Source organism: Hypomesus nipponensis, chromosome 13, assembly GCF_054491055.1.
Source record: "Hypomesus nipponensis isolate SF chromosome 13, ASM5449105v1, whole genome shotgun sequence".
NCBI lineage: Eukaryota > Metazoa > Chordata > Actinopteri > Osmeriformes > Osmeridae > Hypomesus > Hypomesus nipponensis.
In genome coordinates, this window is record NC_140373.1 from 15,507,847 (window position 1) to 15,534,658 (window position 26,812).

Genomic DNA, 26,812 nt, shown 5'->3' on the forward strand with positions numbered 1-26,812 from the left:
TTGTGTGAATATACAGTGTATCGTTTTTAAGCCATTTCTCATAATGATAGCTTATTGGGGAATCATTGCATTTAATTAACCTATACTGATGCGCAAGAGCAAGGTTAGTGATTGGATGATGACAGGTGTCTGTGATCATTCTCAAGTGTTCTGATCAGCACTGCTACTGTTGCTGTTGTATCAGTCAGTGGTTAGATCAGCATATAGCAGTCAATAATCAGGGCAAGCGATGTCACAAATGGGACAAATAAATTAAGCCCAATATAAGGGACATTTTTGCAACCCTACTTCTTTCCCTGTAATATATATCTAATTTAATATAGTGTTGGGAATATGGGGTGGCTTCTTCCAGTATTTGTGTGTGTAAAACAAAGTGAAAGTAACTATATTGTTTGTGAATTGTTTGGTTTTGCTTAAATATGTTTGGCACCTTGTTTCATTTAAAGATGTATAGATCCTTCAGGTGCATTGCTTTTGTTCCTTTAAAAACCACCAATATCCAGTGAGCTTTGGCACTTTTTCCAATGTTAGTTTGTGTCCAGTATTCCTATTCCTTTTGTTTCCTACAGAGAAGAACACACACACACACTAACCACTACAAGGTTCATAAATATGATAATTCATCTGGAATCCTTAGTCTTGCTTGTGCGTGATAAAAGAACTCAAATAAACCCATAAAATTATAATGAGTGTTGCATGGTCTTTGATTAATGCTAAACCAGCCAACTTTGCAGCCCCACTTGCTGGTCCTCTGCACTAGATGGCAGCCTTGTGCATGCTTTCATGAACACTTGAGGACTCAGAAAATTGTAAAGCCACCAGATTGAAGAGCAGTCAATTACAAAACCCTTTTCACCAATTTTCTGACCAAATAAAATGTCATAAATGTCATAAAATGTCACAGAGGGCTTCACATACGCCCGTAGAAATGCCCCTCAACCAAACTAAACCCTCAAGGAAGACAAGTAAAAACTAATTTGAGAATAAATTAAAGAAACTAGTAGTAGAGTAGAAATAAAAGTGCCAATGGATGTTGAAACACAGAAATCGAAAGTTCAACTCAGGTCAGAGTTGGCGAATGTCAGTTTAAGCAGTGGTAGCCACAGGGCTGGGTGTGTGTGATCGGCACAGCATCTCAAGACAGCCAGGTATATGGATGGACAGGAAGGGACCAGAAACTCCCTTTTGTCCATCAAAGGAGACCGATGTCTGTGGCAATGGACAGTGATAATGGTTTTATTCAGTTTAATTATGCTCGGGTCCCTGGACCAAGGCAGCTGGTTTTAAATAATTAACTTTCATTAAATTTGCTAGGAAAATAAGATTGATAAGGTTTCCGATTGGATTGATTAATACTATTCCCTCAGACCAGTTATTTGTATACATTGGTATTGCTACTATTTCTTATGTACAAGAAACTATTTTGGACGGACTTATCAATAATAACATTTGTCACAACATGGTATCCAACATACTGTAAATTAACACTGCATGTCCTGTGTGTATCCAAACAGAGAAACAAAGTATATGATATGGCGTTTATCCTTTTACTTTTTAAGAGGTAATAGATAATGGACCATATAGCATTCAGGAATGTACTTCATTGGAGAGTATCCACCTTGCAGAATTAAAGACTGAGTTAAATAAAAATCTTAATGTAGCTGATGTTTGTGCTGTTTGCATTTTTTTTGTACAAGAGAGATTGTGAAGATTGCCAAATTGTGAAGTTTAACAAGCACAGGCTGCATAATTTGTTGCAGAAGTAGGTCTCCTTTGAATGCTGTTGAATTTTAACATTTTAACAATTTGTAACAGGCCAACATTGTCCTGTTTTATCACTTCCTGGAGGTTACATTTTCTTCATGTCTAAATTAGCCTGCAGGTAATTCTTAATTGAAAAATAGAATAAAGAACTAATGGCCTATATGTTTGACTGGCATGCAGAACACTTTCACGTTTGAATTGAAGGCTAACGAAATCCAAATGCAAATGAAATGCTTATAAATTTGCTTTTATAATAGGCTAGTTATTTTTATATAGGCCTACAATTAAACGTGAAGTATGTCGTTATCGTATCGTTATCGTAAACCTTCATTTAGGCTTAGGCTATTGCTTGTGAAGATAGCCTATTCAGTAATTGTAAACTATGGTGGACAAAGGATGCATTAGAGATTAGGTGATCGATAAGTGACTTTGAAATACCGAGTCGTCCGATGGCTTAGCCTACCATGCACACTGTGCTAACGAATGCCGAGGCTAAAGAACAATACAACAACAATAGTGTATGTCAACAGACTGGACCAATGATGGATAGGGTCTTCGGAATAAAAAAAAAAATTAAAAATCCATTTTATTTCTCACTTTGCTGTGGTCATTACTGTTTTTCAGATATGTTTGAAAATAAATTATAATTCATTTTTGCTATTAGCCTACTGCATTAACATGAACTTAAAATAATACAAACAACATGGAACTGGTTAGCTATAGCACACTGGTATCCTTTCATAAAAAGCTTTGTACAAATTGTGTGTAGGCCTAGCCTATAGGCTATAGGATACGTTCGATCCTAATAGGCCTACATAGAATGTTCTGGAATATTTAAATGGTTGATCTAATACAATGCAGTCTGTCCAATTGATCATAGGCCTACAAGCAATAATGTATCTCGTCCGAAGCTTGCCTACCTGGTCTTAGCCTAATAACATAGCCTAATAAGAGGTCTCGTGGCCATGTTAAACATGTTAACCAGAGATGCATCTCTTGTTAACATCTCTTGTTAACTAAAACTGCACGGAAAAACGTGCTTGCTCAGTCAAATTGGACGACCCACGCGTGCGCTATGCTATGCAGCAAGACGGGTTGACTTTTTTCACATGTTCCTGCCTATCCCCTCACTCTATTTCCTCAAATTTCATTTACCATTGTACGTTTAGTCGCTGAGGACTGTGCGCATTTAACTTGGATGACATTGTTATTTCATCGTTAGTATTCATCGCAATACTGACGCAGTAAGCTTTGAATCACTAGTGACATAGCCTGGATGCACTTAACACATTGACCAAAGCGAACATAAATTTGGGATAGCCTATACGTTAACATCGTCTGATGTTTTTCTTCTAAAGTTTTTTTATTTGCAAACATCTAATGGCAATGTCAGAGACTCAAAAGACCAGTCAATCGGCTAAAGATTCCCCATTCTCCATAAGGAACCTTCTGAACTGTGACAACAAGCCCTTAAAACGAAATACCTTTCTGGCCTCAGAAAGATTTGAAGGGGGCTTTTCTCTGTCCCGGATCGGTGATTTACCTTTTCCACGTTTTGAGTTACCGTCCCAGCGATTTGGACTATCTGCGCATTATCTGGAACGAACTTCTACCTGGTGGTACCCTTACTCATTGGGCACATCTGGGCATATAGTACACACTGCAGGTAGGCTATCGCATGCATTAGTCACAGTTACAGTTCTAAAAAATGAGTTCCCCCGAGGTGAAATTGTTTTGCTAACAAAGATAATTTTGTTTTCAAACAGACTAACTGACAGATTTTATTTATGACATTATTTATGATTTAATCAAACAGTCACAATTTAATACAAACCATTTAAACCCAATTAAACTAACAATATTATTGACCTTATGATAGGACAATAACAGTGTCAATGGTTTCTGATGTGTTTAAGGAAATTGCCAAATACGCTGTCCAAATGCTATGTCTTCAATGATTTTAGTATTTGATCTGAAATTAAATTGATTAATAGTTTTTGAAGTGTGAAAAATAGGCCTATGTGATACTTTTTCCTTTTAGCTTCTGAAAAAGCCAGTGTGCGAGATCAATCACCGGGCTTAGATGGAGGTTCTCCGCAGCTGGTTCAAAAATCCCAAGTTGATCTCAAAGAGGATGACGACAAAAGCGCTGATGACATTGTATTGGAGGAAAGTGATGTGGAGGAACAGAAGAGAGACGACGTGGGGGGTGACTGGAGGAGAATGGATGATCATGTAGATAAAAACCCGTGTCGCAAAAAGAAAACGCGCACAGTATTTTCCAGGAGTCAAGTTTTCCAGCTGGAATCCACATTCAACATGAAGCGCTACTTGAGCAGCTCCGAAAGGGCAGGGCTTGCGGCATCTTTGCACCTGACGGAGACACAGGTGAAAATTTGGTTCCAGAACAGAAGAAATAAGTGGAAAAGGCAGCTTGCTGCTGAGTTGGAGGCAGCCAATTTGAGTCATGCAGGTGCTCAAAGGATTATGCGTGTGCCCATACTGTACCATGAAAACATATGCTCTGAGACTGGCCCTGCTGGTAATTCACCTGCAAGACAGTCGCTTCTAACATTTCCTCATCCCATGTTCTACTCTTATCCAGTAGTGACATCCGTTCCTTTACTGAGACCAGTTTAGAGACTCCATTACTGTTTTATTTGTATTAGGCTATGCATATAGCCTATTGTGTTTGGAATGGTGTAAAAACGGTTTGTTTTGGACAGTGTAATTGTGGGCTATAGTGTGCTGTTTATCTAGCCTATTGTAATTATTATTGTTAGTGATAACATTCTGTTATATGTCCTACAGCCAACAACGCTAGCTATAAAGTTTGAACATTTTCATTTTGGTCCCCTTCAAAATGCATTTGTAATTTGTATTTCTTAACTAACTAAGCTAATGTGAAGGTAAGTGGTTGGGTCTGTGGTCATAATATTTAATTCCCTATTGTACAATGTTGGTATATGCACTATTCTTCTGTTCTATAGCTTGCTCGGAAACAGTGAGGACAATCATCTGTACATTATAACGTTTTAAAAGCCGGCATTCTACTGAAGAAAATAGACTACGCAGCCTATTTTGAAGCCTCGAAATATTCAGAATTTATGAATATTTATGAATCAGCAAAAGCCTGTTTTATTGCCTGTTGTAAGAACATCGCGGAAATAAATTCGAAATTAAAGGTACTATTGAGTATAACCTAGCCTAATACAAGTTTACCTTTATTATAATATAAAATAATGGATGTAAAACTTTTGAAATATTTGAGGTTTGGACCAAGGGCAAATAAAAGGTTGTGGAAATGGTGGTTATGTATATCAAGATATGTCAAGATATTAAGAAGCTAAGTTAAGCTAATACTCTTCATGGAACAACAACATGATTAATGTGATAAGAATTAGACAGCAAATAAAAATAAAAACATCAGCTTTCATTTCTTTCAGTACAGATTTTTTATATAATTTGCATTTTGGGCCAGTACTTTTTCTTCTGAGTCTTGATACAAAACGTTTACTGATATCTGTGTTGGTCCCCAAATCTTATCAAGAGTAAAATGTTGGCAAATACGGAACACATTACATGTATTGGACAGTCGTTGGGAACATAATGAAAACATATAAATATAGATAAAGCTAATGTAGGCATGGCTGGAGATGTTATTTCAGCCACAAAGCAAAATGAATTGAAACCAAGCAACTAGGGAATTTGTTTCGAAACTGCCGGGGCTCTTTAGCTTGGCCCATGTGTAAAAGTCTTGGCTTTTTACAAAACATGGGGACGTCAAGTAAATTGGCTGAAGAGTGTGCTATGGGCTAAAGCTTGACTTGGACCTTTTATTTAGAAAAATATGCGAATAATGATTATGAAATCAGATGATGGAATATGACAAACCTTGCGCACTGTCCTCTGATGCATAGTCTGCTGTATGGCCCATTGTTGTAGTTGGATACTCTTGTCTCGGACTCGGACAAAGAGACTCGGGATTTTATTTTAAGACCGGTCAAGACCACAACTGCGGAAATATCACTAAACTGCCTGTGCATTGTTTAATGTATTTGTTAATATCATAACTGTTATTGGATGTAAAATGTCACGATTCAAATGCAACCAATAACTTAACTCTTTTTTAATTAGAAGTTACCCATCGCCCCGCCTCGCCCCCCTAAAGTAAATGAAGAACATAGGCGAAACAGTGTCTGTCTGAAAATGTTGGCCAAATCAGCTATAATTAGATTTGGTTACTTGAACCACAAAGGCTACAATAACGTCCAAAAGAAAACACACAGTTTGCGTACATTTTACAAAGAGACGCTCTCTGAGACGGCTGGCACTAGGCATACAACAAACCTTTACCGGCATTTAGAGAGAAAACATTAAAAAAGGTTTAGCCTACGCTAGCAAAGCTAGGTACCTAACGTTTGCAATGCTCTGTACCAAAACTCTTCAGAAATCTATTCCCCCATTACAAAAATATATTTAGCAAGTATGTTTCAGGGCGACAGTCGTTAGTTTCAGTTGCTTGCAAGATTGCGTTTGTGATAACAAACCAGGCCATATAAAGCAATGATGAATGTAAAGTTATGTTACATAGATTTAGTTAAACGCTGCGGTACCGCGCTCCTTCACTTGGGTGAGAATGCGCTTCTAAGAAAAAGAAAAACGGCACTAAGCTACTTTAAGAGTGAACATTTTTAGTTCAAATAAGCCTACAGTTACAGATCAAATCTAAGGGTGCTTTCACACCTGACATGTTTGGTCCATTTCAATCGGACCAGGGTCCGTTTTCTCTGAAAGTACGGTTTGTTTGGAGAGGTGAGAACACGCATTCGAACTCCAGTGGGGATCAAACAACCGAACCATGATCCCCCTAAAAAGATGGGACTCGGTCCGGTTCCAAGTGAACCATGGTTCGGTTTGCTTTAGGTCTGAACGTAATTGGACTTAATATTGACCTATTCCAGGAAGCAAACCAAAATGTAGTGCATTGTTAGCCTGACGTTGTCATACTCATAATTCTAGTCAGAATATGAGTCTGAGAACTCTCCGTTGGGCTTTGACTAAAGGGCGTGTTTCGAACGAGCCTGGAGAACAAATGCCTCTTCGCTCAATTGGATAGACCTCCAACCAATCAGAGCAACGTAATATGTTGTTTGTTCAAAACGAATTCAACTTAAGCGCTCTTTTGTGACGTGGGTGATTACGTTACTGTTGTTCATCGGTCCATCACATAGAGTTAATATACCTAGAGACAGCTACTTCTGTCTTCCAAGATGGCGTCCACATTCATTTCTATGAAAAGTGCTCAGTGGCGCAGTGAGGCAAGCGAGAGCGCGAGACTAGACGCAGCCATCTTTCCACTTCCGTGTCTTCCGGTCTAGCTTTAAACAGTGGCTCTTTTTTCCCCTAGCTCCGAGACCTCGTGCACGCTTGCAACTAGCTGTACACGTCATACTTTGCGACAACCAGTCGCGAGCATAGATTGATGTGGTTACGAGCGTGTGAGCTAAGGCATTGCAGTGGCAGAATGGGATACAAGTCCGATAAGAATCAGACACATGATGCAAACTTAACATAAATTTATTCTGTCACTGTATAGTATTCCTTTCACTTGTTTTTTTAGAAATAGGCTATAGGGCTAAATATAGGGCTATTCTAGATGGAACTCATCACATAGGTTGCTTTTTTTCTTTGTGATATAAGTATGATTTCCAACGCATTGTATCGGATGAAATAAACTGTTAGCATGAACAGCTCCGTCTTTGTTCTCGCCAGGCAAAGAAAGCTTTATAGTTATTTTGGTAACCGAAATCTTCCATAATGCAGACTTAGCATAGCTTACTTTCTTCACACTGCCTTCAATTTAACATCAGTGTAGAAATATGGCCATGTGTTTTATATGTTCATCCTAACCAAACGCCTATTAATGGATATAACGTGATCTAACAAGATCAAATCAAATCAAAATTATTTGTATAGCCCTTTTTACACGCAAGCATGTCACAGAGGGCTTCACATACGCCCATAGAACTGCCCCTCAACCAACCTAATCCCTCAAGGAAGACAATGAAAAACTCCCAGAAAAACTCTAAACGGGAGAAAAAATTGAAGAAACCTTGGGAGGAGCAATTCAGAGAGGGATCCCCTCCTCCAGAGACGGTTGGTAAGAGAGAGGAGCAGAACACAAGCTAAACATAGTCATACAGTGTCAATGGGTTTTGAAACACCAAAAATCCATTGTTCAGCTTTATAGACGTTGGATGGGACCTGGAAACTCGCTGTTGGCCGTCATGGAGGCTGGTTTCCGGTTGACGACCTGGTCCAGCGTTGGTAGACCGACGACCAGGCAGGTCCTGACAGCTCAGACCCCCCACCCCACAGGGGATGTGGGGGGGGGGGGGACAGAGAGGAGAACAGGGATTAGAGAATGCCAGGAGCAGCTAACAGTTTCAGTCGTAATAGAATGAGATCCCCACCGGTCAAGTGTGGACTAGTGCAGCAATTTAACAAAGCTAAGAGGGTATTTGATGCAGCCACACACACCAAGACAGCGACAGCCCCCCTTGGTTGGAACATGAAATCTGTTCCGGGGGAAACAACTCTAAAATAGGTTATATTTATACGAATAAGGATGAAAACAACCAGCCCCCCGTTGTCTCCAACTAGTAAACTATAACAATAAAAATATACAGCAACGGAACTATTACAGTAACAATATACAATAACAGGTTTACTTTATTTGTAACATTTAAATGGGCAGTGTGAACATAAGCTAAAATTACAATTTAAAAGTTACATGTGATACACACATAGGCAAACGCACACCCCAGGTTTACATAGAAAGCACACACATTTAACAATCATAGGATTGACTAAACAAGAACGTTTTTAATCTAGTTTTAAATGTCGAAACAGTATCAGCCTCCCTAATTGAGACAGGTAATTTGTTCCAGAGAAGAGGTGCTCTATATGAGAACGCCCTACCTCCAGCAGTTTTTTTCTTAATTTGGGGTATTACCAGATAGCCGGCATCTTGAGATCTTAGAGTCCTTGCGGGGCAATAGGGTGCAAGGAGACCGGAGAGGTACAGTGGTGCCAATCCATGTAGAGATTTGTAAGTTAGTAGTAAAACTTTGAAATCAGCTCCCAACATAGTTCTCCATACGCTCCAGGAGAATCTCATGATCCACAGTGTCAAATGCTGCACTAAGGTCTAGAAGAACCAGAACAGAGATAGAGCCCGCGTCAGAGGCTAATAATAGATCATTGACTACCTTAGCTAATGCAGTTTCAGTGCTGTGGTGAAGACGAAATTCAGACTGGAGAGGTTCATAAAGCTGATTTGAGGAGAGGTGCTCAGTTAGCTGTTGTGCCACAGCTTTTTCTAAAATTTTGGAGAGAAATGGCAAATTTGAAATTGGCCTGTAGTTGCTAATACAACCTGGATCCAGGTTTGGTTTTTTAAGAAGGGGCTTAATAATAGCTTGTTTGAAATTGTCAGGGACTTGTCCAGTTACAATAGATTCATTAATAATACTAAGCATGGGAGGTCCAATATTAGGGAGAAGTTCCCTACAAAGTTTGGCAGGAAGGGGATCAAGAAGGCAGCTGATGGGTTTCGAGGAATCTACCAGCTCGATGAACGCTTCCATAGAAATAGGGTTAAAGTGAGTAAGAGCCTCAACATGCAGCATGCTGGGTATAGAGTCAAATTCAGTGTTGATGGCCACTCCTCCAGGACTAGTCTGTAGTTTGTCCCTTATTGCATAGATTTTTTGGTCAAAGAAATCTAAGAAATCATTGGGAGAGAGATCTGAACTAACACAGAGTGTACTTTTCTTGGTGAGTTTTGCAACAGTATCAAATGGGAACTTTGTGTTGTGTTTGTTCTTACTAATCATTTTAGAGAAATATTCTGATCTGGACCTGATGAGGACTTGCTTGTACTTCATTTGGCTGTCCTTCCAGGCCAGGCGGAAAACCTCCAATTTAGTGGAACGCCACTTTTGCCTTAGTTTTCGAGTGGACCTCTTGAGAGTGCGGCTTTCCTCTGAATACCATGGAGCCATTTTCTTGTATTTTCTTTTCCTTGGTTTGAGTGGGGCAACAGAATCTAGGGATAACTGAAGAACCAAATTCAGATCCCTTGTTTTAGCATTTAATGATTTATTTGGGACGTCCAGTGCTTCTAGTGCAGCAGGTAGAATATTAGCCAGTTCCATAGCTGTGTTTGGGGTTATGCAGCGGCTAGTAGAAATATTCTGGGTGCCTCCAAGGCTCTGGCAGAGATCCATTTTAAAGGTAACCAGGCAGTGGTCTGATAATATAGGATTGTGGGGGTGGACAATTATGTCACTAATCTTGATTCCCCGTGTGAGAACTAAATCCAATGTATGCGAGTGAAGATGGGTAGGTTTAGAAACCACCTGAGTGAGACCTGTGGAATCCAATAGAGCAGTAAAGGCCTTACTTAGAGGATCTTTTGGGTCATCCACATGGATGTTAAAATCACCCATAATTAAGACATTATCAGTATATGTCACAAGATCAGCACTAAAATCTGCAAATTCCTCTTGACAAGACTTAACAAGACTTGGTAATAATGTAATAAATAAAAGCTTGAGAATTGTGTCTAAAATATACTTTATTGGACATTTGCCTTTGAAAGGGGAATATTCGAAGAACCATATAGGCTACACGACGTTTCCATCAGATGTAAGTGGGGGTGAAACATTTAGTCACCGAGGACCTTCATTGTCCCACAAAAGCAGTCTGGCTTGATGACACGATCAACAAAAGAATAATGGGTGTGTTTAACAAAAGCTTCTGAAGGCAAGACTAATATTATTTAAATATAGGCCTATATAATTTCCTATTGTGGTTACCGGTTAAAGTATTAATCTTCGTCTTTGCTCCAGATAGACGTCAACAATCTATGCTCGCGCTTAACATATTATATTTGCCATCATGTCATGAACGTTTTTACGAAAAATCAAATCTGTTTTAAAATATCAGGAATAAACTATATTAACAACATGTCATGTATGTGTGACATTTGCTTAACTTGCTGCAACAGGGCAGGCAACTCAAGCCAGTTCTCCCTGTGCTCATTCAATATAAATCTGGAAGTGGGAGTCAGGTGGCTGAACGGTGAGGGAGTCGGGCTAGTAATCAGAAGGTCGCCAGTTTGATTTCCGGCTGTGCCACATGACGTTGTGTCCTTGGGCAAGGCACTTCACCCTACTTGCCTCAGGGGGACTGTCCCTGTACTTACTGTAAGTCGCTCTGGATAAGAGCGTCTGCTAAATGACTAAATGTAAATGTAAATCTATGGCTCATTCAGCTCCATGTAAATCGGCTATCAGCCAATGTGAACTATTGTGCTCGTGCCCTGTTAGTATCCGCAAGCACATTTGCAGGCAACTTTTATTGACGTAGGCAAATAAATGGGGTGCTAGTTTACACATTTCGGATTGGTCTCAAACTTAGCAAAAATCGGGATAAATTATTCTATGAAAAAGCTAGTAGTATGAGCCAGGTTCGAGAATCGAACACAAATTATTGGGGGAGATAGTTTTGTATATGTTGAGTTTTTTATATGTTGACTGGAGTTAATAGAATAAAAACGACCGGAAGAGTCGGAAACCTAACCGTAATGCAATACCACCTACATCCACCGGGGCCGTTGCTTCAAGCCGAGGGGCGAAGGGTGGGGGCTTGGTCCATCATCGTATAAAGCCCGCCCTGGCAATTTCATTGGTACGCCCAGATTCTGGCTTTCTGTAGTTGTTTCCCAATACGAGACCCTCCAGACCCAACTTCATAACAATTAAAGATAGAATTCCAGTCGCAATCCGCTGCTGTCCATTGTTGTTCGTGACTGACAAGGAAGTGATTTTCCCTCACACATTTTCTGTCCAATAGATTAACAACCTGTATGACCGCGTGTCATTGTTTTTTTTTTCAGACGTTGGACCGTGTGAACACTAACCGGACCTAATGAAAAATGCAACAAAGTAGCAACTCATCCACTGATTTGGACCAAGCAAACGGACTAATAGGTGTGAAAGCACCCTAACGTATTACCAAGTCCAGGGGTAGGCAACCCTGGTCCTAGAGAGCCGTTGTCCTGCATGTAGATGTTTCCCTGCTCCAGCACACCTGATTCACATGAATGGTCATTACCTGGTTTCCACAGAGCTTGATAACGACGACCCATTCATTTGAATCAGGTGTGCTGGAGCAGGGAAACATCTAAAACATGCAGGACAGCGGCTCTCTAGGACCAGGGTTGCCTACCCCTGACCTAGTCAAACCCAACTGCTTGTGTATTTTGAGTGGTTTTGATTCGGTTTCTGCCTTGGTCTTGGTCTTGACTCAGTATTGTTCTGCCTTACCGTGCGTGTCCACTACAGCATTTTTTAACGCTCTGCACCGCTTGCCTTCCCACAGTGCTCCACGCTCGGGGGGGTGTTAGAAAAGTTAATACAGATTTGTAGTTCTCTAAGGTCACTGTTGTAGTTTTTGTAAAACGGTGTCATGGACAAGTGTGCAGACTTGGGTTCATGTACTTACAATATCGATCATTATTGATATAAATATAAGTGCTCCTGTCTCAATCAAAATACAGCTTTTACACTGGATGATGCATGGAATCAGATACGCTGACTAGATGTTGCATGATCTTGTCAACTAGTAGGCTATAGGCTACAGTGCAGCACTTCAAACATTGTTCCAGTAACATTCGCTAGGTTATGGCCACTACACATTTACTGTATGGCTAGCGAGTGACTGCCAACCAGCATTTCAACGTTGAATGTCAATCGTGTCGTGTGCCGGGTAAACTAGACTTCCTATAGCTAAACTAGTACAGTATGCAGCTTGCACAGAAGAAAGTTAGAGCTAGGTTACGTACTGTAGCTAGCTAAAGTGACGAGACTGAATTTAACACACCAGGGACACTGACAATCTCGGCAACCCTGCGCCAGGTATACATTTTTTGTTAACGTCTCTTTAATCTTACAGAGGCGTATAAAACAAGACTGAGTGCGTAGACACACATACAATGAGTTGTTCTTCCATCTTCTTGTCAAACCTAGAAATGTTTACCATGACGAACAGTTGCTAGTTGCTACGTCACAAGAAACAAGAAACCAACCCGATTGGCCTACGCTGGCGTTTTCACGCTCCTCATTTACATAAAGTTGAGAAAATGCAACTTGCAACGCTCGCCTTCCCACAATGCCCTACACCAGCGTCAACGCCCGGTTTCATTGAAAATGGATTGGTAGCCGACGCTCCGCTCCGGTGTAGTGGACACGCACTGTTAGTCTTGACTCGGTCTCTACCCCTCACAGGTCTTGTCTCGATCAGGGCTGGACTTAGGGCGGTCGGGGCCACTGGGCTTGAATAATTTTCAGGCCCTACCTTCTATACATGACTTTAAATAGAACAAAATGATATATACACAAGCTAATGTATTAGAGCTACACGATTCTGGATAAATTGAGAATAAAATAGCAATCACGATTCTGAATAAACAACTGAACAAAATAACATAATTTATGTTAGCCTAATTGCTGACGTCTATTTAAAATGTTTAATTTATCTGAAAGGTAAAATAAAAACTTGGTTTGAATGAATGGTTCAATTACTCACTCAAATACTTTATTTGTTTCATGGATGAATCTGCATTTTTGAACGAATCTCCTGAATGAACGATTCAATTACAAATATTTTAAGTCATTATACCATGGTCTGGGTGAATACTCGATTCTTATTGGCTGCAGGGGTGGACACCTACTGAGTAGTTCCAGCAAAACTGTCTTTTCACTGTTCTAAATGATTGTGCTGGCTACATAGTATGAGCTTGTACAAAGTGTCTGAAATAACTAACTATAACAACAGTCAAAGCCCCCGTTTACAATTTTGAAATACTTTAACAAGCTATGTAATCACAACAATGAGTGACTTCAATATTTCTTAACCTATTTGGAAAATGTTACTTTTCTGAATTTACTGTGTCAGTGTCATTTAACCACTCATCTCACATCCAATTCTCTAATCACCTCGCTAATCTACTTCAGGCTGTGGCCAACAGGACATGTCAATTATTTCGTTCGTAAAAATCTTGATTTGATTTGGGGACAATGACATGGCTGGATAGCTGGCTAGTCTTTTTGTTAAATATACTGTCAAATTATAATTAGGCCTACTGTTTGGTGAATATGTCAACTTTAATGAGATAATCTCACATCCATTTGCTATTCAACTTGCTACACATGCTGCGGCCGTAGGCTACTGTATGGTTGATATACTGTTCGTTAAAATCTTGACATTGATTTGGGGACAATGACATGGCTAGTTAGCTAGCTAGACAAAAATTGTCAAATAAAATGTTCTGCTTGTCAACCGTACACAATGTTATTGCCTTCCCAATACGGGGCCCCGCCCATTTACGTTTACTCGCAGCGAAGGACTGAGCTATATTAGCCAGAAAGCTAAGTTATGCTAGCAAGATTCATACGCAATAACATTGTGTACGGTGGACAAATTGTAAATATAATTTGACAATATGTACAAGAAGACTAGCTAGCTAACCAGCCATGTCACTGTCCCCAAATCAATATGAAGATTGTCACTAACAAGGTAGGCTATCGGCCATATATCTATCACCTCCATTCTTCTCCGCCCTGCATATGAACAAAAGCTTAAACAGGTCAGACCGGTTGAGAGGTCAGTTCACCTATGGAGTGACGAGAGTGTGGCGACCATCCAGGACTGCTTTGAAACCACTGACTGGCTCAAGGAGGATGTTCAAGGAGGCAGTAGATGGGGACATTAACGAATACACAGACACTGTTTCCAGCTACATCCAACACTGCATTGATGACATTGTCCCCAAGAAGGTTGTCCGGTCTTTCCTAAATCAGAAGCCCTGGGTTGATGCCGCGGTCCGGGCCAAGCTGAGAGCCCGCACTGTCGCCTTTAACTCTGGGAACCCTGATGAGTACAGGAAGGCCAGATACGACCTTCTGAAGGCCATCAAAGCAGCGAAAAGGGCTTACAGGACCAAGGTGGAGTCCAGCTACCATGGCTCTGACCCCAGGCGCATGTGGAGTGGACTTAAAGCCATTACTAACTACAAAGGGAAAGGCTACAATGAGACCCAGTCCTCTGTCCTACTGCCAGACAAGCTGAATTCCTTCTACGCTCGCTTTGAAAGGGACAGTGACCCCCCTGCAGTGGAGCTACCTGAAGGCCAAGCCAGTGGTGTGCCTACACTAACTGTAGCCAAGGTGAGGCTGTGCTTTAAGAAGATCAACCCTCGCAAGGCACCTGGCCCAGACGGCATTTCAGGAAGGGCCCTCAGGGGCTGCGCTGACCAGCTGGCAGGGGTCTTCAGTGACATCTTCAACCTCTCCCTACTCCCCACCTGCTTCAAGAGGACCACCATTATCCTTGTGCCCAAGAACACCAAGGACACATGTTTGAATTACTATTGCCCGATAGCACTGACCTCTGTCATCATGAAGTGCTTCGAGCGGCTAGTCAAATCATTCATCTGCTCCTTGCTGCCCCCCACCCTGGACCCTATGCAGTTTGCATACCGGTCCAAAAGGTCTACAGACTATGCCATCACTCTGACTATGCACACCGGTCTCTCCCACCTGGACAAGGGGAATTCGTATGTGAGGATGCTGTTCATTGACTACACCTCAGCATTCAACACCATCATCCCCTCCAGACTGGTCTCCAAGCTTGTGGACCTGGGACTAAGCACCTCCCTCTGCAAGTGGATCTTCCACTTCCTGACGGGGAGGGCACAGGTGGTGAGAATCGGTGACTGCACCTCATCTGTACTGATCACCAACACAGGTACCCCCAGGGCTGTGTGCTCAGCCCTCTCCTGTTCTCGTTCACTCACGACTGTGCGGCAAAGCACAGCTCCAACCTCCTTGTTAAGTTTGCTGACAACACAACCATCTTGGGCCTCATCTCTGACAGTGATGAGTCAGCCTACAGAGAGGAGGTTGGCACCCTGACATCATGGTGTCAGGACAATAACCTCTCTCTCAACATCAGCAAGACCAAGGAGATGATTGTGGACTATAGGAGGCGGCAGGAGGAGGAGCGTGCACCCCTACTCATCAATGGATCTGAAGTGGAGAAGGTCAGCTGCATCAAGTTCCTCGGGGTGAACATCAGCAAGGACTTCACCTGGGGTCTCATTTATAAAGCTTGCGTACGCACAAAACGGGGCTGAAAATGTGCGTACGCCACTTTGCACGCAAAGGTTGTGATTTATAAAAAACAAACTTGACGGGAGATTGTGCAGTCCTCCACGCAAACTCTGACCCTCCCGTAGGCCTACACACATTTTGGAAACAGTTGGAATTGGCGACGCAGATGACCGTACTGTAGTCAGAGTGCAGAAATTGAATGTGGGAAGAACATTACTCGTAATATTTATATATTTTGTTTTCCTCACACACGTTTTTTTTCCTTCAATTTCATGATTATCATGAAGATTACATCCAGCAGTGTTATTTGCGCTTGTACTGAGTGATTCTTGTTCCATAAACACCTTGTACAATCCAACTCAATTTTTAAATAAAAATTCAGTGCTTCCTCACCATCAGATTGTCCACTACTGGAGTTCAGGAGGGGGAGATTCCCCGACTGCATAGAATACAGGATAACATCACATATCCTACCTTTAAATAACTGCAGAACACATTTAGTGTATAACTAAATATATTTATTCAATACTGTGCAAATATCCTCATATGTCAAAAACTTTTTATTTTTTATTTTTATTTAAAATTTGAGTTGGATTGTACAAGGTGTTTATGGAACAAGAATCACTCAGTACAAGCGCAAATAACACTGCTGGATGTAATCTTCATGACAATCATGAAATTGAATGAAAAAAACGTGTGTGAGGAAAACAAAATATATAAATATCACGAGTAATGTTCTTCCCACATTCAATTTCTGCAGTCTGACTACAGTACGGTCATCTGCGTCGCCAATTCCAACTGTTTTCAAAATGTGCGTAGGCCTACGGGAGGGTCAGAGTTTGCGTGGAGGACCGCACAATCTCCCATCAAGTTTGTTTTTTATAAATCACAACCTTTGCGTGCAAAGTGGCGTACGCACATTTTCAGTCCCGTTTTGTGCGTACGCAAGCTTTATAAATGAGACCCCTGGTCTGTTCACAAGGACAAGGTGGTCAAATCGGCCCGTGAGCGCCTCTTCTTCCTGAGGAGACTGAAGAAGTTTGGTATGGACTCAGTCATCCTCATTAACTTTTACAGATGCACTATAGAGAGCATTCTGACTGGTTGTATTACTGTGTGGTATGGGAGCTGCACAGACAGGGACCGCAAGGCCCTACGAAGTGTGGTCCGTTCTGCTGAGTTCATCATCGGCAGGAAGCTCCCAGCCCTACAAGACACCTACCACACACGTTGCCTAAGGAAAGCCGGCAGGATTCTTAGAGACTGTTCCCACCCATCCTTCAGTCTCTTTACCCGTTGCCCTCTGGCAGGTGTTACCGCAGCATCCGGTCGTGCACACGCAGATTGGACAACAGTTTCTACCCAAGGGCCATCAGGTTTCTGAATGGACACTGATATTTACATTTACATTTATTCATTTAGCAGACGCTTTTATCCAAAGCGACTTCCAAGAGAGAGCTTTACAAAGTGCATAGGTCACTGATAATAACAACAAGATAACCCCAAAGCATTGCGGGTAGCCAAAACAAGAAGTACACATTGTGAACAACCAAAAAATAAGTGCTAAAGGGAGGTAACCATAAGAGCACGTAGTTAAACAAGTTACAATTAAACAACATGAAACTCTGAGTGCAAGTGTACCTGTAGGAAAGCAATAAAAATAGGATTAACTAAAATAGAAAACAGTTTAAATCAGCTACCACTAACAAACAAGAGCAACAGTCTAAGCAAGAGTCATTGTGATCCTTGAGGAAACCAGCGTTGGGTTCAGCAAACCATTCCTAAGTACCGTTGTACTCCCGGAACAAGTGCGTCTTGAGCCTTCTCTTGAAGGTGGAGAGACAGTCTGTGTCTCTGATGGAGGTGGGGAGTTGATTCCACCACTGGGGGGCCAGGCAGGAGAAAAGCTTGTGTTGGGATCGGGCGGTCTTGAGCGGTGGGACCACCAGGCAGTTGTCTGAAGAAGACCGCAGGTGGCGGGTGGGGGTGTAAGGCTGCAGGAGAGACTTGATGTAGTTGGGTGCAGTCCCGTTCACTGCTCGGAAGGTCAGTACCAGGGTCTTGAATCTGATGCGGGCCGTTATGGGTAGCCAGTGGAGGGAGATGAGGAGCGGGGTAGCGTGGGAGCGTCTGGGTAGATTGTAGACCAGGCGGGCCGCCGCGTTCTGAATCCTCTGAAGAGGGCGGGTTGCGCATGCTGGGAAACCGGCGAGCAGCGAGTTGCAGTAGTCCAACTTGGAGAGGACAAGTGCTTGGACAAGCAGCTGGGTGGAGTGCTCAGACAGGTATATCCTGATCTTCCGGATGTTGTAGAGGGTGAATCTACACGACCGGGAGACTGCAGCAATGTGGGCCGTGAGGGAGAGCTCGTCATCCATGGTAACCCCAAGGTTCCTGGCAGAGGATGAGGGGGTCACCGTCGCAGATCCGTCAAGGACGGAGCCCTGTGGGACACCAGTGGAGAGCTGGCGAGGGTCTGACAGTTTGCCTCCCCCGGAGACCTGGTAGGATCTTCCCGACAGGTAGGATGAGATCCACTGGAGTGCAGTGCCAGTGATGCCCATCTCAGAAAGTCTGGAGAGCAGGATCTGGTGGTTAACCGTATCAAACGCTGCAGAAAGGTCCAGCAGAATGATGACGGATGACCTCGAAGCCGTTCTGGCAGACTGGAGGGCAGTGGTGACTGAAAGGAGGGCAGTCTCTGTGGAGTGGCCAGTCTTGAAGCCCGATTGGTTGGGGTCAAGAAGGTTGTTCTGAGAAAGAAAGTTAGACAGTTGGTTAGATACAGCAGGGCAGGGTTAAGGGAGGGTTTTTTGAGTAGAGGGGTAACTCTGGCCTGTTTGAAGGCAGAGGGGAAGGTGCCAGAGGAAAGAGAAGAGTTTAGAACATGGAGCAGAAAAGTTATCATAGAGGGGGAGATGGTTTGAAAGAGAGGGGAGGGGACAGGATCAAGGGGACAGGAGGTGGGGCAATGAGAGAGAATTAGATCAGAGAGCTCTGCCTCGGACAGGGGAGAGAAAGAGTTTAGACATGTAGTTGGGTCAGTCATGGAGGGTGAGGGGGTAGGAAAGGTGGGTTTAGGGAACCAACTGCTAATGTCGGCGACTTTTTTCTCAAAGAAGGAGGAGAAGTCGTCTGCTGTCAGGGTGGAGGGAGGGGGTGGGGGAGGTGGGTTGAGAAGGGTGGAGAAGGTAGAGAAAAGTTGGTGGGGGTTAGAAGCAGAATTCATTTTGTTAAGAAAGTAGAGGGTTTTAGCACTAGTTATGTGAGAAGAGCAGGATTTAAGGAGGGAGTGATACTTATCAAGGTCCAGACCGTCTTTGGACTTGCGCCATCTCCTCTCAGCTGCTCGAAGGGTGGACCGTTCTTCACGAATAACATCCGTAAGCCACGGGCAGGAGGGAGAAGATTGTGCAGGCCTGGTTGACAGGGGACAGAGAGAATCAGGTGATGCAGTTAAAGTGGTTAACAAGGTTTCAGTGGCAGTGTTAGTGGGGTGGGACGAGAACTCGTCAATGGAAGGGAGGGAGGATGTTACAATAGAGGAGAAATGGGAGGGGGATAGGGAGCGGAGGTTCCGCCGGAAAGTTACGAGGGGAGGGGAGGTGGGAGGGGTTGGAGGGAGAGAGACAGAGAATTGGATAAAGTAGTGATCAGAAATGTGCAGTGGGGTTACAGAGGTTAAGTCAGTGATACAGTTACGTGTCAGAACGAGGTCTAGCTGTTTGCCTGCCTTGTGGGTCGCCGGTGTGCTCAGCAGCGTCAGGTCGAAGGAGGTCAGGAGAGACAAGAAGTCGACAGCCTGCGTTCCTTGGAGGTGGATGTTGAAGTCCCCAAGGACTATCAGGGGGGTTCCATCATCCGGGAGGACGCTGAGGAGCATGTCCAGCTCCTCTACAAAGTCAGCTAGCGGACCTGGTGGGCGATAAAGAACAATTAAGCATGCTTTGATGGGATCAGTTAGCATAACATAATGATGTTCAAATGATTTGGCAGTAAAAGAGAGTGGTGTGGATGTGTATTTAATATGTGAGGAAAGAAGCAAACCTGTCCCACCACCCCGCCCGGATGAGCGGGGAGAGGGAGAGAAGGAGTGGTTGACGGAGAGCAGCTGGAGTTGCAGTGTTCTCTGGGCGGATCCACGTGTCTGTCAGCGCAACGGCATGAAGAGACGCCTGGGATGCAAACGCCAGGATGAAGTCTGCCTTGTTCACAGCAGACTGGCAGTTCCAGAGCCCTAAAAAATGGATATGGACATTGATTTACTGCACACTAGTCAGTTAAACACTGTAACTTTCAGCTACTGGTTGCATTATCAGTAACATTTTACTACTGTACCTCGCCACCAGGCTCCTGTATGGTCATTGACATAGTCACTGATCTGCAATTGTGCACTATTGTACTGTGCTCCACCTAGGTTAGAATAGGTTATGTTAAAATAAGTTTTATGTGCATTTAGTACGGTGGCCGACGTGCAAATGCGCTGCAAATTTAGAATCACATGCAAATAGACAAAACACAAGCAGAAAACATCTTCATGAGTTTGACAACACATGCGCAGCATTCAGCAAACGCGCTGCAAATACACACAACACAACCAAATACATAAACGCGCTGTAAATACATAAACACATTGCGAAAACGAAAGCATGTAAACCAAAAACGCTGCATCCAGTTTTCACGACGGAAGTTGTGCATATTTTTACATTTGTTGTCATTTTAGCAGACGCTCTTATCCAGAGTGACTTACAGTAAGTACAGGGACACAGTGAGCTGAATAGCAATTGGATGTGAGATGATCGCATCAAAGTTTACATTCTCCAAACAGTAATTATAATCTGACAGCCATGTCATTGTCCCCAAATCACGATTTTTACAAACTAAATAATCAGCATGTTGTGTGACACAGTAAATTCAGAAAAGTAACATTGTCCAAATAGGTTAAAAGAAATAGCCTACTGAAGTCAGTCATGGTTGTAATTATATGTTAGCTTGTTAAAGTCTTTCAAAATTGTAAGCGGAGGCCCTGTTGTTGTGGTTAGTTATTTCAAACACTTTGTACAGTCTCATACTATGTAGCCAGTGCAATAATTTCGAACGGTGAACGGTGGAACTACACCTCTGCAGCCAATCAGAATTGAGTACTCACGAGACCATGGTATTCACCAGAGCCTGTTTAAGGAGAGCCTGCCCACTCCCTATTAAGCCCCATTGTGAGTAGGGGGTACCTGCAGAGCCGAAGACCCCGGAGACCCCGGAGAGCCGCAGTTTCAGGACCGCAGTTCTAGGACCCTCGTTTTATCTGACAGTGCCACGTAGCGAATGGAATAAACATGGACTGGAACAAGATCATATTTTCCTGCAGTAGTGAACATTATAGGATTTCGGCTCAGAACAAGATGGACTAGAATCAGAGTGTAAGTACAGTAGCTAGTGAATCGCGTATGGGTATGTATAAAACAATTCTGGTGTCTTGAATTGGACAACGTTACATTGCAAAAACGGATTTTTAAGAAAGTTAAAAAATCCTTATTTCTAAAAATGTTGTCTTATTTCTAGACTAAAAAGAAGAAAAATCTTGCCAAGCAAATTTCACATAAGAAAAACAGTCTTATTTTGAGAAAATATATCTAACTTTTTCTTAATAAGATTTACCAACTAATATCAAGCTCAATTTAACTAGTAACAAGGTGTGGACATTTTTTTAATTATCCCAGCAAAGGAACAAGATTATCTTCCTTATTTTAAGATTGAGACCACTTGCACAACTTCTCAATTTAAGAATCTTAGGAAATGACAGCAATTTATTTAATTTACATGACAAACATGAAAATACAGTTTAACATAACCGTTGACTGACAGGGAAAAGGGTACTAAACAGTTTTGTGTTGCCCACCGCCTTCTTACCAAATACATTTCAAAACTTTCCATAACTTTTTGCCAAATTTCCATGTATATCTTCTGAGCCACAGCTGTTGTAATAACAGAATAACAGTGTGCCTTTTACAACACATCAGATAAGGCTTTGTGTAGCCCAATCACATCCCGGAGGTAATATTTCATTGGGACATAGACCATATCCTTGTGAGTAAAGCTGTAATGCGGAGTGAAATCTACAAGGTTATTGACAGATACCAGTTCAGTTGCTTGTGCCAAGTTTGGGATCTCTATTTGATATGCCATATAATCTCTATCATAACAAATGGTGTTGTACGGCATGAACTCAAAACAATACAATGATGAATTAATCACATAGATATTTCTTAAAAGTCCAAATTCTGGCAGATCAGAATTAACATCACTCACAAACAATGACTTTTCCCATATATATTTGTTGCCATTTAGATTAATCCATTTTACAGACACAGCATGGTTAACCTCATCATTTCCAAGAAAGGCTCTCGTTTTTTCTTTTAAGTATGACATGTTTCTTATTTCTGATATCGGTCCTAATGTACAATCATTTGACAAAATGGGTTGTTCAGAACTACTTGCATTCTGACAACATTAATACATTTGATTATGCCTTATTAAGGATTTGCAAACATTTTTAAAGTTTAGTTTTGAAGCCCACTGTTTGAAAAAGCAATGCTTTGATTCAAATCTCATGCACATATGATGAACCATTGGTCCCAGTAGCTTAATCTGAGATGGCACATGAATCAAATAATGTTGCTTTGGAGTGATGTTGTTATCTGGGAAAGGTTCTTCATATGTTTTAGATGCTGTTCAATAAGTGATTTCAATATGTTGATAATCTGTAGACCAATAACAGGAGCAAACAAAATTTGAACTATCTCTATCAGCTCAAGAATGAGTGTGTGGTACTCATTACCTTTAACTGCATCAATCAAAAATGGCAGAATCTTAAAGGGGCAATTGACTGTTTTTTGGGGGTATTTCACACTGTTCCTTAAGGTCTCCAAATAGGGTATGTAACTGGTTGGGTTGAAAATGGCCCGGGTCCTGTTCTATGCCCACTGACAGATCCTCTGAAATGTTCCCGGGACAAAACACTAGCTTTTCTCCTTTTATGGTATGCTCATTAATATTTAGATGAGCTGCGCGCTGATTGGTTGTTTTTCAACGAGTGAAGCTGGGGAGCAAAAACGCAACACGGCCAACAGCAGCACTAGATGAAGTTGGAGACTTGAAATAAAAACGGGCAAATAAATCTATTGTGTCTACACAACACTGTTTTCAACAGATTGACTATATCATTTGAAATGATAACATTACTTGTTTCCACTTCTGTTGTTGAAGCAAACTGGATTTGCTTGGGTGGGTAGAACGTTAGGCTACAGCTTAGCAACCAATAGGGAGGACAATAGAACGCGTCATTTTTGGCCAAGGCTAACCAACTGTCAAATACTGTGGAACGCCGGTAGCAAACGCATTGAATCGAATACTAAGTTAGCCTGAATGTAGCTAAGAACGCCACTGAGAAATCTGGCACCGGAATTTTAAGGTCCACGTCCTTTTCTTAGCTCTATAACTAGCGACTACTAGCGAGATATTAAAAACAAACATGCCAGTTAACATGTAGACACTTACCCCTTAATGCTATCAAATGTTGGTTGCAATGCACATTGAGAAAGTATATGAAAATAATGTTTATAGTTTTTGTTGCTTTGGCTACCTTTCATAGAAGGTCGGCACAACCGGGAGACATATCTTAAACGAAAGTTTAGGTTGTTTTCTTCAAAATAAGGTATGTTTAGTCAATTTTAAAACATATACATTTTGAGAAAAATCAAGTTGAAGTCATGTTGATGAAAATCCCATAGGAATGCATTGAAATCTGAACGTTCTATTGAGAAAAAGGTTGGTTTTTCCCATGTAACTGTTTTCAGCATGTCGGCACAACATTGACACTTCCTGAAATGCTAGGTTACGTATAAAGACGTCATCAGTCAAATTTTTAAGAAAATCGAAAGACATACATTTTTGTTTAGGCTCCCTGAATGAGTCTTTCAGAAACCTGTGACGTCATACGTTTTGAGCCTCTGTAACTCCCGCGCTTGATTCATGCTAACCTGCTTCCAATGCTCAATCAACTGATTCACATCATACATTGTGCTACTAGCCGTATTATATATACCCGTATGTGGATGCAAGTATCGGTCATGGTTACTGGTTTAAAACGTATATATTTTAGACACTTTACATGTATATTTACAGTGTGCAGATCAAAAAACAAACGTTGGTAATATAAAACCCACTCTCTTGGTGACTTTTTAAAAACATGTTTCTACCGAAATGATTCATGGTTGCGATATGCAAATGCTGTTGTCACGTAGCACAAATCGGAACCAATCATTACCTTTTTTGTCTGTCAGGAAATGCAAAACTATTTTTAAAAAAGCGCGAATATTCTTTCTTTCTGGCAATCAATGGAAAAGAAATTCTATGGCAGAAAAAAAAGAACTTCTGAAATTGCATTCATAGGTGAGGGGGAGCAACACATAGCCACTTGCGCTTACAAGTGTAGGTATCATTTTGTGGTAAATTACCATTAGAAACCTTAACAAATTCCTAAATTACGCGTAGCGTAACCTAGTATTTTAAATGCCAGTGCACCTTGTAACGTTTAATATAATTACAAATAACTTTAAACTCCACGAACATTACTTTGATGATAAAATATGGAACAGAGTACATACTGCTGTAAGTAAACTGATGAAACGATTCAATCATTTAGTCAGAGTTAGTGATAAAGAATCGTGTCTCGGTGTGGTGTTTGAGCTACTGCAGAAAGATCACCTTGAAGTTGGATGTAAAGGGAATTTGCAAGTGTTCGAGCAGGTAAATGCAGAGCTCAAAACAGAGAGAGAATTTAAATGACCAAACACTGTAGGCCTACTGGCAGGGCCGCCCATGGAAATGGCTGGGCCCCTGAAAAGGTTCAGTGAATGGGCCCCCCTAATAGGTCTTTAGGCTACTTATTAACGCATGTACGTGTGTGCTCTCTCTCTCTCTACATAAAACATATGTTAACTGAGAGAGACTTACTCAGTGATGGGAGCTTCATTATAGAAAAACAAATACATCTTTATACATAAAACTTAAACATAAAGTTTAATAAATATAACTGAGAGGCCTTAACAACTTGTGTGGCGCCGGGCCAGACACACACACACATAAAAATAACAATTTGACACACCGAGATCTGCTACACTCACACCACATTTTCTAGTATAAAATGCAATTTACCTGTCATCATCTTTGCCTATTATACAGCTATCTTCCTTGTCTTTCTGTCTTTTATAATGTATTTGAAGTCAACTTGTTTAGACATTTCACACGCAATGGCAAGTATTGTGATTGAGCCTCTCCTGGCTCATTGTGGAGCACAAGTAATTTTTATGATTTTGAGTTTACTTAAGGACCTTTCTCCTCCTGCCACAGTTAAGTGGTTATGGTAAAGTGCAGAATATCCTCAGAGCAATGAGCAATGCAGAACATGCACTTTCTCAGTGTCAGCTTTGCTCTAACTAGCTTCCTCTTGGCTAGCATCGTGGCTACTGCTGCTCGTCTCTGCCATAGATATATCGATGGTCTCTGCAGCCTGGCTGGGAGCATCTTTCGAAGTTGACTGGAAAGCAAGCAACAACAACCATTGTCTAGCATTGTCACCGGCTAACTTGGTCTAGCGTTATGTTGTGTAGTCTGTCCTGTACCCTGACTCTGTTTAATAATCAACACTTGGTCCAACCCTGCGTTCGCACCACTCGTTACAAAGGGTGAGGTCTTCACCGGTTAAGCCAACAATACAATGTTTATGTTTTAAGTAGGCCCTAATCGTGAGTATTTCAGTTCAAAATAAAATTGGTTATCATTTCTTAAAATATTTAGGCTTTGTGGTAGCTTGAGGATATTCATAATGGACCATTTTGAGATATGAGACAGAAGGGGGTGACTCCCTGTTAAGCCAAATGGTCTGCCATAATATCTGATAGCTGCATTGGGTAAGTAGTAGTAGTATTTGTTTGGTTTTAGCATTGGGTTGTCTGATCAAGTGGGCCTGTGCGGCACAGACAGACTTGGCTTTGCGATATTAAAACAGACAATGTCTATAAAAGTAGATACAGGTAGGATTAGAAGAAGTACAGTTTGGTGATATGAGACAGGGGGCCCTGTAATGGGGTGACTCCCTGTTAAGACAAACTGTCATAGTTAGTATAGAAGTAATAGATAAAAGTTGCTCCCCTGAACCTTCACCATTGATGCAGAGGTGCCCAATTGTCCTCTGAGAGCTATCAACCTGTAGGTTTTTTTCACAGGCAATGACTACATTTTGGACCATAGGTTTCATATCCCTATAAATAAAGTATATTATTTATAATACGATTAGTGTATACTTTTTGTCAATCATAAACAAACAGACGTGTTCAAATCACAGTATTTGAAAATAATGGACAATGTCACAACAAGCACACACAAACACCCTGTTCAACGTTAAATACACCCCCAAGTGGCCAAAATTTTACATTACAGCAGTAGTGCTAAACGTGACAAACATTTGCATATTTGTGGTCTCGATTTAACATAATTATTTATAGCGAAGTACTGGACACCGCATTAGCTCGCAATGTACAAAGAATGTAAGTCTGGATAAGAGCAGAAAATCTGATAAGAGCATCTGCTAAATGACAAATGTAAGTCATATTTCCCGCCCTGGCTGGAAGCAGAGCTCTGTGACGTAGAACAATGGCGTTCTTAAAGGGAGCTTCACAGCTTCTCGGTGCCACAAAACTCAAGGCTTAAAGCGGTGGAACGTTTCAAAAAATCACCTAAAATCACGC

The 26,812-nt window shown here is 41.6% G+C and overlaps 1 protein-coding gene across 1 annotated transcript; it reads left to right on the plus strand.

Moving 5' to 3' along the window:
- The first annotated feature begins 3,135 nt into the window (after nucleotides 1–3,135).
- On the plus strand, nucleotides 3,136–4,404 carry hmx3b (H6 family homeobox 3b). The gene is made up of 2 exons (XM_084670631.1): nucleotides 3,136–3,430; nucleotides 3,806–4,404. The coding sequence occupies exons 1-2, from the start codon at nucleotides 3,145–3,147 to the stop codon at nucleotides 4,402–4,404; spliced, it is 885 nt and encodes a 294-aa protein (XP_084526757.1). The 5' UTR covers nucleotides 3,136–3,144.
- Nucleotides 4,405–26,812: the final 22,408 nt, after the last annotated feature.